Source organism: Calonectris borealis, chromosome 2 (assembly GCF_964195595.1).
Source record: "Calonectris borealis chromosome 2, bCalBor7.hap1.2, whole genome shotgun sequence".
NCBI lineage: Eukaryota > Metazoa > Chordata > Aves > Procellariiformes > Procellariidae > Calonectris > Calonectris borealis.
Window position 1 is genome coordinate 44,481,795 of NC_134313.1, and position 13,031 is coordinate 44,494,825.

Consider the following 13,031-nt stretch of genomic DNA (forward strand, 5'->3'; position numbering starts at 1 on the left):
ACATGCTAAAAAACCTCGCTGTTTTAATTCCTAATTGATACTGGCAGTTGATTGAGAGCAATTGAGATGAGCATTTGGCCTAATTTGTTTTTTCTCCTTACTGATATAAGCCTGAACCCCGTGACACAAAACGGCCTAAACCTACTTGAAGGTAGGTGGCAGAAAGTAAAAGGATTTGTAAATAGAGTACCAATGCTATCTGTGAATCATTTGGTTCAAACAGAAATCACTATGTAAAGCAAAATCACTTCTACAAGTATCTAAATCGTGGCTTCCAGGCACACTTTAAAATTAGTATCTCAAACTTACCTAGCTTCTTTTGTTATAGAGACTATAGTTCCGGGGAGGAGGTTTTTCCCAGTGCATTAATGACAATTGCAAATTCCAGTTGGGACTTACAAACCAGAAAAAAAACCACAAAAACCGCAGTTAAGTACAGTCACATGTTCTGTACTCCAAGTGACAGAGAGCAGCACAGGTCTAGCCATTGAGCTATGTAAGAGGAATACAGCCACACCTGGGAACAAACTTCTTTGGTCCTGGAGAGCGTTTTAGAGCCATTGTCATGGTGAAAGAAAGTGTTACACAGTATCTGCATTCACTTTACTCCACCTTAGGGCATGACTGATTTAACTTTAGATTAGTCTCCCTAAGGGCCTTATGGCCAAGAAGAATGACAGAAACAGCTGTACATAAATTTATTTTCCTGAAGTACAGAAAAAAAAAAAGGATAAATAAAGTATAGTTAAAAACAGCTAATAAAAACGTGTCCTGGGCAAACAAGTAACGGTGCTGATATTGCACGGATAACGATAATTTTGGGCACGGTCGTAAAAAAGATGTAAACATGCTGGCACACCAGTCGAAAAACACTTTGAACCATGGTTTTAATCTGCACGATAGTAGCATATTTCCGCCCAGACGGGGTTTGCGAAACTCTCCCGACAAAATTTAAATAAATTACATAAATAGGAGCGGGGCCGGGCGCCTCCCTGCCAGTCCGTGGCGTGCCCCCGAGCGAGTCCCTCACACGTCGGGGTAGCCGCAGTAGTAGACGGCGGAGCTGGCGTCCGACACGGCCGAGGAGATGGGCCCCGCGCCCTCGGGCGCCGGCAGCCCGGCGGCGTCGTGGCCCGCGAAGGACAGCCCCAGCTCGGGCTTGCAGGCGAAGCGCAGGTACTGCTCGAACTCGGTGCGGTCCACCTCGCCCAGCAGCTCCTCCTGCGGCAAGTGCTCCAGCTGCTCACGGCACGGCGCCGCCTCGGGCGGCGGCGACGGCTGCCCGACCGCCCCCGGCGGCAGCGCCGGCGGCGGGCCGCGCCCCGGGCCCGGCGGCTGGCACGCCTGCCCGTAGTAGGCGTGCAGCGGCGCCGGGCAGCCCAGCAGCCCCTGCAGCGAGCCGCCCGGCCCCAGCGCCTCGCCGGGCGGCAGGTGCCGGCGCAGCGGGGCGCCCGCCGGGCTCTCGGCCGCCGCCGGCGGGTACTCGGCCGCCGGGTGCGGGGCGTAGCCGTAGGGCACCAGCGCGCACTCCTCCTGCAGCCCCGCCGCGAAGAAGGGCGCCTCGCTCTCCGCCGCGTCCAGCGGCGACGGGTCCGGCGTCGGCAGGCTGTAGCCGTCGAAGGCGGCGCCCAGCGGCGCGCAGTCCCGGTAGTGGCCCGCGCCCGCCGCCGCCGCGTAGCCCTGCTCGCCGTAGGGCAGGCCCAGGCCCTCCACGCACATCCTGCCGCCTGCGCCGCCGCCGCCGGCCTCGCTGCCCAGCCCGGGCCCCGCCGCCTCCGCCAGGCCGTGCTGCAGGAAGCCGCTCTCCACCCGCTTCAGGCGCTTCACCTGCTTCCGCCGCCGCGGCCGATACTTGTAGTTGGGGTGGTCCTGCATGTGCTGCACCCGCAGCCGCTCCGCCTCCTCCACGAACGGACGCTTCTCCGCCAGCGACAGCGCCTTCCACGATTTACCTGCGCCCAGAGCACCGTCAGACCGGCCGTCCACCGGCGGGCACCGACGCCCGGCCCCGACAGCGCCGCCGCCACCGCCCGCCGCCCGGACCTCTCGCCCTCGGCACCCCCGGCACACCGAGACCCCCGACCCGCCAGCCCACGGGTCCCGCGGCCCCCGCCCGCAGCCCGGGCCCCGAGACCCGCCCGGGCTCCTCGCTCTCGCGGACCCGTCCGCCGGGACCCCCGGCCCACCACGACTCTGGGACCGCCCGCGCGCCTGGACCCCCCGTGCTCACCCAGCATCTTGCTGAGCTCGGCGTTGTGCAGGTCCGGGTTCTGCTGCGCCAGCCGCTTGCGCTCATCCTTCGCCCACACCATGAAGGCGTTCATGGGCCGCCGGATCCGCGCCTCGCTCTTGCTCCGGCCGCCCGCCGCCCCCGACGGCGCCGCCTCGCCCTTTGCCTTCGCCTCGCCCAGCGGGCTCAGCGACTCTGCCCACGGGCAGGGGCCCACGGCCGGCATCATGGTGGGCAGCGAGCACCGCCCCTGCACCTGGTCGTCGCTGCTGGCGTAGCCCGCATCGGGGCTGCTCATCTCGGGACGCGCCGCCGCCGCCAAGGCCGAGAGCTCCGGCGGGGCCGCGGGACGGGCTCGGCGCTCGGGCCCCGCTCGCTGCTGGCGGCTCCCGGCGCCCGGCCCTATTTGAGCTGCGGCGCGGCCAATGGGGCCGCGGGGGCGGGCGCGCCGCGGGACGGTGGCGGCGGCTCCCGCTGCGGCGCGGGGCGGCCCCCGGGGCTCCGCCCGGCACGGCGCGGCCCGGCACGGCACCTGAGCAGGTCGCAGCCGCTCTCGCGGCTCCCAGTTCCCCCACAACCGGCTGTCCCGTGGTGACTGCGCGGGGATGCTTCGGTGCATCCGCGCTCCCAGCCGCGGCGGCCTAGCACCGCGCTCGGGGAGAGATTTCTTCCCACCCGGCTGTCACCGTCGCTGCTCCGTGGGGTCCTCTCTTGCCTTTCTCGTTGTGCTTTGCCTCCTTGGCAAGTTGGTTTCGTTAAATCACGGCGTGTTCAAAATACGCCGACCCTCGGAAGTTCGTCGGAACATTTAGAAAGGCTCTGAAGACAATACTCTTTGTTTTTCCGAAAAAAGTCGTTTGGGGATTTTTTTGCCAATTATTTTTATGACCGTCCGACTGCCATCATTGTGAGCGTGTTCCTGATAAATGGGACATGTTCATCAGCTGTAATAATTCTTTCATTTTAAGCTTCCTAGTATTTGATCGTATTTTCAATCGTGTTTTTCATTGCGTACCAGGGAAGGTATTTCATTAGTGCCATATTTGATGCAGGGTGAACGCATAACAAGTTTGCCCATCAACGAGCAGCCGAACGATCTGCAACCTTGGCATGACCTGGAGTGGATTTGTTGGGCCATTTTGTTATGCAGCGTAACTGTACAAGCCGAAAACGTCCGTGCCTTTATACATGAAATTACAGCTTCATATTTAAATAAAAAAGGCTGTGCAGTTACACGGGGGAAAAAAATACTGACTAAATCGTGCCCTCATTAATTATGTTTGCCGGCCGTTAAGGATAACGCACTAAGGCGCTTTTTTCCGCGTCAGCCTCTCTTTGCCGGCTGTGCGGCGGGGCTGGGCGGGCGGTGCTCCCGTCGGGGCAGTGACTCCCGGGCGGGGAGCGGGGGTGGGAGTACCCCCGACAGCTCACTGCCCTCGGGGAACCTCCCGTCTTCTCTCCACTGACCGACACAAGACACACACCCTCTGTGAACACACAACCTCTGTGTTCGTGTTTCGCTTGAAGTCGAGACTAAATAATTTTGTGTTAGTTCTTAGCAAAGAACAGCGTTGACACGAGTTACTTAGTCCTTCGTCTGTCACCTGAAGTATGGAACTGGAAACACGGAAAAGGGAATATAAATGCCTGCAGGCTGGGAAGGGACCGGGGGGAGGAATACATACTCGAGGAACGACCAAGCGGCCATTTAAAGATGATGATGATAATGATGCCAACTTAAGTTTGACAGAAATCCGTTCAGACAGAAATTAGCTGAATATATTTATACTAAAAGTCCTTGAACTGCAGGAAAGAATAGCTTCTCCGCTCTAGCTTTTGAAACATACAAAATTCTTTAGATACGTATTTTAAATTTCCCCAGTATAGAAATATGCAGCCGCCCTGTTCCCTGCTGTAACTGGGGGTCGATTTTTAGGGAAAAATTTGACATCCTCAACGACGAGGCGGGGGTGGGCGGGGGGAGGACACAGGACCTGTCTTGCAACTCCGCGTTGCTTTTAGCGGGCTGTCTTCGAGCCTGAGTCCGCACCGCTGCTCCTCTCGGACGCCTGCGCGGCGGCCCCGTCCTCTTCACCCTTGCGTGCACGCCGCGACACCCACCGTTCGTGCTGTTGGGCAGCGGGACAGAGGCTACCGCGGGGCTTTGCCGCCAGGAGACCGCCGGGCGAGCGCTGGCGGCGGCGGGTCGTCCCGTGGATCCTCCACCCGCAGGCTGCGCCTTCCGCACCAGCCCGGTTAGCGCGGGAACTAGCGCTGTCCCTGTCTGGAGCGTGCTGGAGAGGTGGGCGCCGAATATTTGGGCAGGACACGCGCCATCTCACGATGCAGGTTTTGTTCGGCAGACACGAAATGGGTCGGCCGGGTCAAATCATAGCTGACAGAGTCAAAGCACCGTCCGCCCAGCTGGGGTCACGACACGCAAATCGTTCACAACACGTAAAAACTTGACAGCGTAAGTTTATAGGGCTTGTCCCATAAAGGTGCTCTACTGATCGTCATTGCCTCCACCGAGTACTAACGATTTCCGAGGGCCAACAACAGAGATTCAGCAGCATAAAGAAAGGACATTAGGAGAGGCGGCAAATAAATCACATACTTCTCAAAATAAGTGCGGCTTTGAAACGAATTTCAGAAGTAATATGTTGTAAACATGTAATTCCACCCGCCGTTCAGTCTTCGGACGCCACAAGCGCCTGTGGGACACGGCGGTCCGGAGTGAGAACAGATCATCGGTGTCGACAACAGCGGGGTCCGAGTAGGTCTGCACCGCTCTTTGAGCAGGCAGAGGAAACAAGTAACTTACCCTTTTCCTACAAGAGTGCCAATGCCGTCATAACCTGTCGTGTTACAGTGTAGAAACTGCTTATTCCCGCTGACAACAATTTTCTTTTTTTTTTTTCTTCAGAAGGTGTGGGCTTTGCTTTTTTTTTTTCCCAGCCCAATGAATAAAACCGAGAATAGATTCAGCAGCATCCAAACTGGAGAGAAGTCACTCAGTTGCCACACCAGGAGCAAGGAAAATTACACAGCTGCTCTTGCTCCGGGCCAGGATTCACATCTTAGTTGAAATCTCTTTATGCCTCGGATCTCCTGTGAGCTTCTGGGTAAATCATTCAGGGTGAAATATGTACACTTAAAGTATCAAAAAGTAGCAGTCTGCGAGAAGCCTTCACTGGTCAGCGCAGAGACAGTGGCCATCTTTAAGAGTCTCTGTTCAAACACACAGAAGGGTAAAAAACTGTCCTCTTTTTGTAGACAGGAAGCTGAAGCAGGGCGACTGAGCTCTGATCTTGCAGGCATTTGATTAGTCAACACATTCATTCTCTGTTTAACATTAAGCATACGTGGTTATGTCAGTACTGGAATTTACAGACCTGTCCATAACACAAGCTACCGGGTGCAGCAATACAGAGACAGTTAGCCACGTGAGGCCCTGATGCGCACTAATATCTAAGTAAAGAACCCGAGGAGACGTTTGCACTGTTTTTCTGTCCGATTTGAATCGTTGGGCAATTGCAACCGCATTTGGCAACGGGTCTCATGGGAAGGCAAAGCCGGGAGGACTGCGGGAGGCTCACAGCGGTGAGGTCCCGGCCACGCAGCTGGCTCTCACCACGGGCTGCGAACAGTGGGTCCCGCCGAGCTGCAGGCGGAGCCACGGGGGACACGGGCGGGGGGTCCCAGGAGGAGAAGGACAGTAATCCGTCGGTTGTTGTAACGCCGGGGACCCTACGCAGACCCCTCCGGCCCCACCAGCCGCTTCGGCACCGCGCTGCTTTCATTTACGCTTGTCACAAGGTTGCAAACGACCTGTCGCTGTCGCCCGCGCGAGGTGTCCCCGCGCTGTTTCCACCGGTGTCATTACCCACTCCTGTGTGGCTGGCTGTGGTTTTCAGTACACCTTACCGTGTGGGCATGCTAAAAGCAGGATTTTTTTATGTCCTTCACAGGCAATGTAAACAGCGGGGGAGACGAGGGAGGTATTTATTCCAAAACAAGAGCAGGGTCGCCACGTAAATAAATAAAACTTGTCTGCAAGGAGAAAATCTACAGCAGTATTGCTGCTAATGTCTTCTACGGATTATTCACTTTCTAATTTGAAAAGCATGCAGCTACCAGAAACGGACAGAAATCCGCTAAGTTAAGGTTGTTTTTTCAGAGCACACCACCACTGCTTCCTGGCATTTCCAGTCCCAGCTACTCTCCACTAGCGAGTGTGGTTTTATTCTCCGTTCCTGACTTTTCCCCGCCACCTGTCCTGTATAGACGAATCAAGAGCTGGTTTTAATTCAGCACCTTTGTCTAAAACCTCGTTCTCTCTTACTAGGCCTACGTACTTTTCTACCGATTTACCTAAGAAATAGAGAGCACACACACGCACACACAAAAAACCAAACCAAACCAAAAAAACCAAACCCAAACAAAAAAACTCCTCCGATTGCAGTGCGACATAAGGAGCTTGGCTGTGTTAGGAAAAATCGAGATCCGACTACGGACCTCTTGAAACACGACGAATTGTTAAGAACGGGACAAAAAAAACAGAAGAGCTGAATACCTTTTGGGCACAAGCGGCCTGAGTGAGCTGCACAGAGCACTCACCGTCCCTGTGGGAAGGGCCCTGCTAAAGCCGTTGTTTAACTGAAGAGCCGGCTGTTTTGCAAGGTTAGAGAGGCTTAGAGACGTCACCCTCTCTTTTTTGGTGAAGCGAGGAGCAAACCAGAACCGCTAAGGGAAGAGCAGATGCGGTTTCCAGGGAGGGAATTGCCCTGAGTGCAGTGCCGGGACCGGGGTGGCAGCGGCAGACCCCGACTCTGCGTGAGAAGTGCGGCAGAGTGAAGAGGCCGTGAGGCACCTCGGTCTGTGGCACACGCTTGCAGCCCCCTCCACAGCCTCCCGAGGCAGGGAGCAACCGCTTCCACCGCCTGACCGCCTGAATCGTGCCGTGGAAAATACTTGCGAAAGCTAATTAATCAGTTTTGGGTCCTTCTTTTAATACCCGATTGTCATGGGCACTCATGGGACGTGAGGAAGGTTTAACGTTTTCAAAAGGCCTACAGGACAGATTTGGGTGTATATAATTTAGAATCGGAAGCCAAGACATGCTCTATGGAACATAGGGCTTGGACGGAGCTTCAGAAAATTTTGCTCCCAGTATATTGGCAGTGCATAAACCTGCCACATTTTACACAAGTTAAAGAAGCTTCAGGCAGTTCTTCTCACAGGAAGAGGAAAAAATCCCTACACATCTGGATACATACAGGAAAAAAATGCTCCTTAGATTTGAATCTGCAAAAGCTCTATGCAAAGGGTTGTTGTAAGATCTGCCTGTACATCATCACCACACACTGTTTGGCACCCAGGACTGCTACGCTGGCCAACCCTTTTTCCAAAACTTGTATATTTATTTAATACAATTTATTGTCAATAGCTTCCGGTATTGTTATAAAAAATAAGTAGAAGGTTTTCAACCTTCGTCATGAACCCGCTTACAGTTTCAAGTTCGCTTCAGCTTTCAACTGTCTGACAAGTTGGGGTGAAGGAGAGAGGAGGGGAGCAAAACCTGCACCTAACTGAAAAATGACAAGAAAAGGTGGCCAAACTTATCAAAAGCATAATAATGTTTTATTTGCAAAACCAACAAAAGTTATTTTCCTCCAGAAGCCGTGAATGTGTGAGAGAAGGGCAAAAAGAATTTAATTTAATCCTGTCGGTTAAAACCGTATAATAAAAGGAAAACTCAACCAATGCAGAACCATCATTTCTCATGTGTGTTTCTTTCCTGGGTTTACGTATCTATGCTTATAATTTTTTCTAAATTAAAGTATCGGGAACACATCTAATGTCCTTGTCCTGAGGTACCACCTCATTCAGGAATACATTTTTCTCGTGTACACGTGGAAGAGGAGTGAAGAGGGTGGCAGGGCGGGTATTTTAGGTATACCTCAGAGAATTCAAGACTGTTTGAAAAGTAAAATGGGAAGATTAAGAAACTAGAAGGTAGACTATTTTACAGAATACTAAGGGTTTGAACGCGTTTTAATTCAAGACACGCTAACAGTATGCAATTGCATAGGCATTTTTTGCCAACGAGGCTATGCTCGAAACTCACTGACCGAGCAGTCTGGGTCTGTGTACGCTATTTTTTCTTTTACCGGTACAAACATAAGCCTCTTTAAATGTAATTTGAAAATGCACCCCATTTAATTTCCCGTCCTCGTGGAAGACAGGTTAATCAGTGGGCAAGTCTGCCACTTCGGCCTCGGTTCCCTCCTCCCCAGGGCTCAGTTCCACAGCTTTATCTTAGGAAGCAAACGACCCAGATGACTGTTCCCCCCCTCCCCCCGATTCAAGTAATAAACATAATGAATTTATCAGTCCCACCCCACAGCTGGACTCAGTCCTACCATCTACATGAAACCGCATTTTTTCCACGGAAGTTCAACTACACAGCGCGTATTTGTCAATCACAAAGATATTTCTATCTATAATCGCGACGAGATAGTATAAGGAATCTCTTTAGGAAAGAAAAGGTAAGATTCTTTGACGTACGGTTGAAGGTGCTGCCGTGGTTGGATGCCCGAGGGGGCTGCTCTCGTCTGACCTCCCCCTTAGGAGGCTCGTGTCGAAATTTTTCACCTACTTTGAACCCTGATTTACTGCCCTCGTACTCCGCAGAGGAGATCTGGTATCCCTCGCTGCCACCCCCTTCCCCGGCGCAGCAAGGTCAGCTACTGGGACACGAAGGACGTTCTCTCCGGGGAGGTGCTTTAACTAGCGCTTATCCGGCAATTTCAGCAAGGCGCTATTTTTAATGGCATACAATGTGTCCACGATTACATTAAAACCAGAACCAAACCCTAAACTACTTCGGCAAGAGCTTTCTTATAGTCTTTTTACACTTCAAGCATAAAATAGGTTGCCCCTTTTTTTTTTTTAATTCAGTCATATTAATCAACCGTCTAAGAAACCACCCATAAAGTTAAAAACAAAACAAACCAAAACAAAACAAAACAACAGCGTGGAGTAGGCAGTTTTTCTGAAAGCTTAAAGTTTAGTTTATACTTTGAGCAAGAGAGACGGAAGAAGACTATGTCTACAGAAAGGGTGACAGGAGCTAATGCTTAGTGCAAGGGAAATTAGTAAAAGTAGTTTAAAAAGCAATAATAATCGATTACGAAGGACGGTAACATCTCTTTGAGAAGATACCAGCGACCAGTTTTATTTTCCCTTTATTTGTAAAAGTGCAAAATTATTCTGTACAAATCCAACGTATAAAAACGAGCACTCTGTACAACATTACAAAAGCATATGGATCTCTAACAAGATCTCAGAAATTGTATTCCACGTGTGTAACTAGTATCATGATTCCACAGCAGGAACAGGTTTACATGTCACTGTCGAACAGCAATGGAAAAACCTGCATCATCTGGACAGCGAGACGGCGGGTCGCCTTTTAAACCTCGAGCAGGTCACGGATACCCTGTCAGTTCTCAAGATTCAAATAAATTACATAAATAGGAGCGGGGCCGGGCGCCTCCCTGCCAGTCCGTGGCGTGCCCCCGAGCGAGTCCCTCACACGTCGGGGTAGCCGCAGTAGTAGACGGCGGAGCTGGCGTCCGACACGGCCGAGGAGATGGGCCCCGCGCCCTCGGGCGCCGGCAGCCCGGCGGCGTCGTGGCCCGCGAAGGACAGCCCCAGCTCGGGCTTGCAGGCGAAGCGCAGGTACTGCTCGAACTCGGTGCGGTCCACCTCGCCCAGCAGCTCCTCCTGCGGCAAGTGCTCCAGCTGCTCACGGCACGGCGCCGCCTCGGGCGGCGGCGACGGCTGCCCGACCGCCCCCGGCGGCAGCGCCGGCGGCGGGCCGCGCCCCGGGCCCGGCGGCTGGCACGCCTGCCCGTAGTAGGCGTGCAGCGGCGCCGGGCAGCCCAGCAGCCCCTGCAGCGAGCCGCCCGGCCCCAGCGCCTCGCCGGGCGGCAGGTGCCGGCGCAGCGCGGCGCCCGCCGGGCTCTCGGCCGCCGCCGGCGGGTACTCGGCCGCCGGGTGCGGGGCGTAGCCGTAGGGCACCAGCGCGCACTCCTCCTGCAGCCCCGCCGCGAAGAAGGGCGCCTCGCTCTCCGCCGCGTCCAGCGGCGACGGGTCCGGCGTCGGCAGGCTGTAGCCGTCGAAGGCGGCGCCCAGCGGCGCGCAGTCCCGGTAGTGGCCCGCGCCCGCCGCCGCCGCGTAGCCCTGCTCGCCGTAGGGCAGGCTCAGGCCCTCCACGCACATCCTGCCGCCTGCGCCGCCGCCGCCGGCCTCGCTGCCCAGCCCGGGCCCCGCCGCCTCCGCCAGGCCGTGCTGCAGGAAGCCGCTCTCCACCCGCTTCAGGCGCTTCACCTGCTTCCGCCGCCGCGGCCGATACTTGTAGTTGGGGTGGTCCTGCATGTGCTGCACCCGCAGCCGCTCCGCCTCCTCCACGAACGGACGCTTCTCCGCCAGCGACAGCGCCTTCCACGATTTACCTGCGCCCAGAGCACCGTCAGACCGGCCGTCCACCGGCGGGCACCGACGCCCGGCCCCGACAGCGCCGCCGCCACCGCCCGCCGCCCGGACCTCTCGCCCTCGGCACCCCCGGCACACCGAGACCCCCGACCCGCCAGCCCACGGGTCCCGCGGCCCCCGCCCGCAGCCCGGGCCCCGAGACCCGCCCGGGCTCCTCGCTCTCGCGGACCCGTCCGCCGGGACCCCCGGCCCACCACGACTCTGGGACCGCCCGCGCGCCTGGACCCCCCGTGCTCACCCAGCATCTTGCTGAGCTCGGCGTTGTGCAGGTCCGGGTTCTGCTGCGCCAGCCGCTTGCGCTCATCCTTCGCCCACACCATGAAGGCGTTCATGGGCCGCCGGATCCGCGCCTCGCTCTTGCTCCGGCCGCCCGCCGCCCCCGACGGCGCCGCCTCGCCCTTTGCCTTCGCCTCGCCCAGCGGGCTCAGCGACTCTGCCCACGGGCAGGGGCCCACGGCCGGCATCATGGTGGGCAGCGAGCACCGCCCCTGCACCTGGTCGTCGCTGCTGGCGTAGCCCGCATCGGGGCTGCTCATCTCGGGACGCGCCGCCGCCGCCAAGGCCGAGAGCTCCGGCGGGGCCGCGGGACGGGCTCGGCGCTCGGGCCCCGCTCGCTGCTGGCGGCTCCCGGCGCCCGGCCCTATTTGAGCTGCGGCGCGGCCAATGGGGCCGCGGGGGCGGGCGCGCCGCGGGACGGTGGCGGCGGCTCCCGCTGCGGCGCGGGGCGGCCCCCGGGGCTCCGCCCGGCACGGCGCGGCCCGGCACGGCACCTGAGCAGGTCGTGGGACCCGGCGCGGCCAGGCTGCCCCCGCCCCCGTGGGACCGGGGGGGTCGTTCGGGGAAACCGACAGCGCCTTCGTAAGCGGCCCTCGGACTTCAGTCCCGCTTCCCGCAATGGCTGCAGAGACCGGCCCTTCGAGGGGGGTGCGCTGCCGTCCTGTCATCAGGCAAATAGCCACCGGTCACCGGCCCGGCCAGAAACGGACAATCCTGACCAGAGGAGACACGAGAGGTGGAAGGGACAGATCATTTCCAATCATACCTAGCTACTCCGTAACACCCGGAGAGACACAAGGGGCTTCTTTTGTAGGCAGACTTGGAAAGTAACTTGGGAAGAATAAGCCAAGTCATCATCTGTATCTCACACTTCAGCTTCCTACCTTCTAGTGCTACCTCAGCATGTTTTGTCTCCTAAGCCCATGGAAGATGTGAACTGCATGGGACAGTAGGATGCTGAATCCGCAGTAAAGCCTAGGAAATATACCCTATCCTAGTTTTTCATCCTTCGTAATAAAGTTATTCAGTATCTGCCAAAAGCTCAAATACTATGTAGCGTAAGGTGACTTAGTTATTATTTATGTTGAGCTTTGCAGTACGAATTGCTTCTTGCATTGCCTGGTTCAGGATTTCTCTGATTTGCCTGAACAAATAAACTGTAAATACAAACAGATGTTTGTAAAAAGTTCGTCACTTCAGAATAAACACAAATTCTGTCTCGCTACCGTTTATGTTCTTCTTTGGCATACAAACTAATGTAAAATACGGCGTTTTCACGGGCGCTCTGATTAGTATTTGCATTGTTACGTGGTGCTATTAAATGCATCAATGCTTATTTGAGAAACCGCTGAGCTTTAAACTGAAGATCAAAGAGGTTTATTTGGTTAAGGACACCTTTGTTTGGGTAGCCACTTCGATCAAATAAACCAATATTGTAAGAATTCTCGCTGAAATTAAATGAATGAAGCCAGCATCACCATTAACTTATTCTAACATTGAATTTTCTGCTTCGTGCCATGCAAAACCTGCTCTTTTACACTTGACAATGCGTAGATATTCTAAAAAGAAGACAAAAGCAGTGGCGAACGGTAGCTGCCCAGGGCTAACACCTGGGAGGATAATTCTCGAGGCACTTCTGCATTCGTGCTTTCTGCTCTCCTCTGTTTGTTAGAGATTATAAACAAGCGATATATTTCCAGACTAATGGTATCCTGTATTTATCCCTGTTGCGAGGAGTCGAAACCGTTGCCAAAAGACTGGTAGCTGCCTAAAACCAAGCAAAGAGAAGGTTTTAGGTTTTTTTTTCCCCGTTCAAATACACGCGCTAGTCCAACACAACGAGAGGCAGCGATTCAAACAGGTCTGCTTTTCTTCCTTAAATCAGATGCTGTAAAAAGCAGCGGAGGCGAAAACAATGTTCCTACACATATGTATGTGTAAATTGATCTCATACTAGTATATAACA

General features: G+C 55.3%; 2 protein-coding genes across 2 annotated transcripts; both read right to left on the reverse strand.

Annotated features, from left to right (window-relative positions):
• Positions 1-241: 241 nt before the first annotated feature.
• On the reverse strand, positions 242-2,528 carry LOC142078191 (transcription factor SOX-17-like). Its single transcript, XM_075140656.1, has 2 exons — positions 2,231-2,528; positions 242-1,952 (listed from the first exon to the last, which is right to left on the reverse strand). The coding sequence occupies exons 1-2, from the start codon at positions 2,526-2,528 to the stop codon at positions 1,027-1,029; spliced, it is 1,224 nt and encodes a 407-aa protein (XP_074996757.1). The 3' UTR covers positions 242-1,026.
• Positions 2,529-9,474: 6,946 nt separating this feature from the next.
• LOC142078192 (transcription factor SOX-17-like) lies at positions 9,475-11,325 on the reverse strand. The gene is made up of 2 exons (XM_075140657.1): positions 11,028-11,325; positions 9,475-10,749 (listed from the first exon to the last, which is right to left on the reverse strand). The coding sequence occupies exons 1-2, from the start codon at positions 11,323-11,325 to the stop codon at positions 9,824-9,826; spliced, it is 1,224 nt and encodes a 407-aa protein (XP_074996758.1). The 3' UTR covers positions 9,475-9,823.
• Positions 11,326-13,031: the final 1,706 nt, after the last annotated feature.

Coding starts and splice junctions, on each gene's coding strand:
- LOC142078192 (XM_075140657.1), bottom strand. CDS start 11,325: ATGAGCAGCCCCGATGCGGGCTACGCCAGCAGCGACGACCAGGTGCAG. Junction 10,750..11,027: donor CGAGCTCAGCAAGATGCTGG/GTGAGCACGGGG, acceptor CTCTGGGCGCAG/GTAAATCGTGGAAGGCGCTG.
- LOC142078191 (XM_075140656.1), bottom strand. CDS start 2,528: ATGAGCAGCCCCGATGCGGGCTACGCCAGCAGCGACGACCAGGTGCAG. Junction 1,953..2,230: donor CGAGCTCAGCAAGATGCTGG/GTGAGCACGGGG, acceptor CTCTGGGCGCAG/GTAAATCGTGGAAGGCGCTG.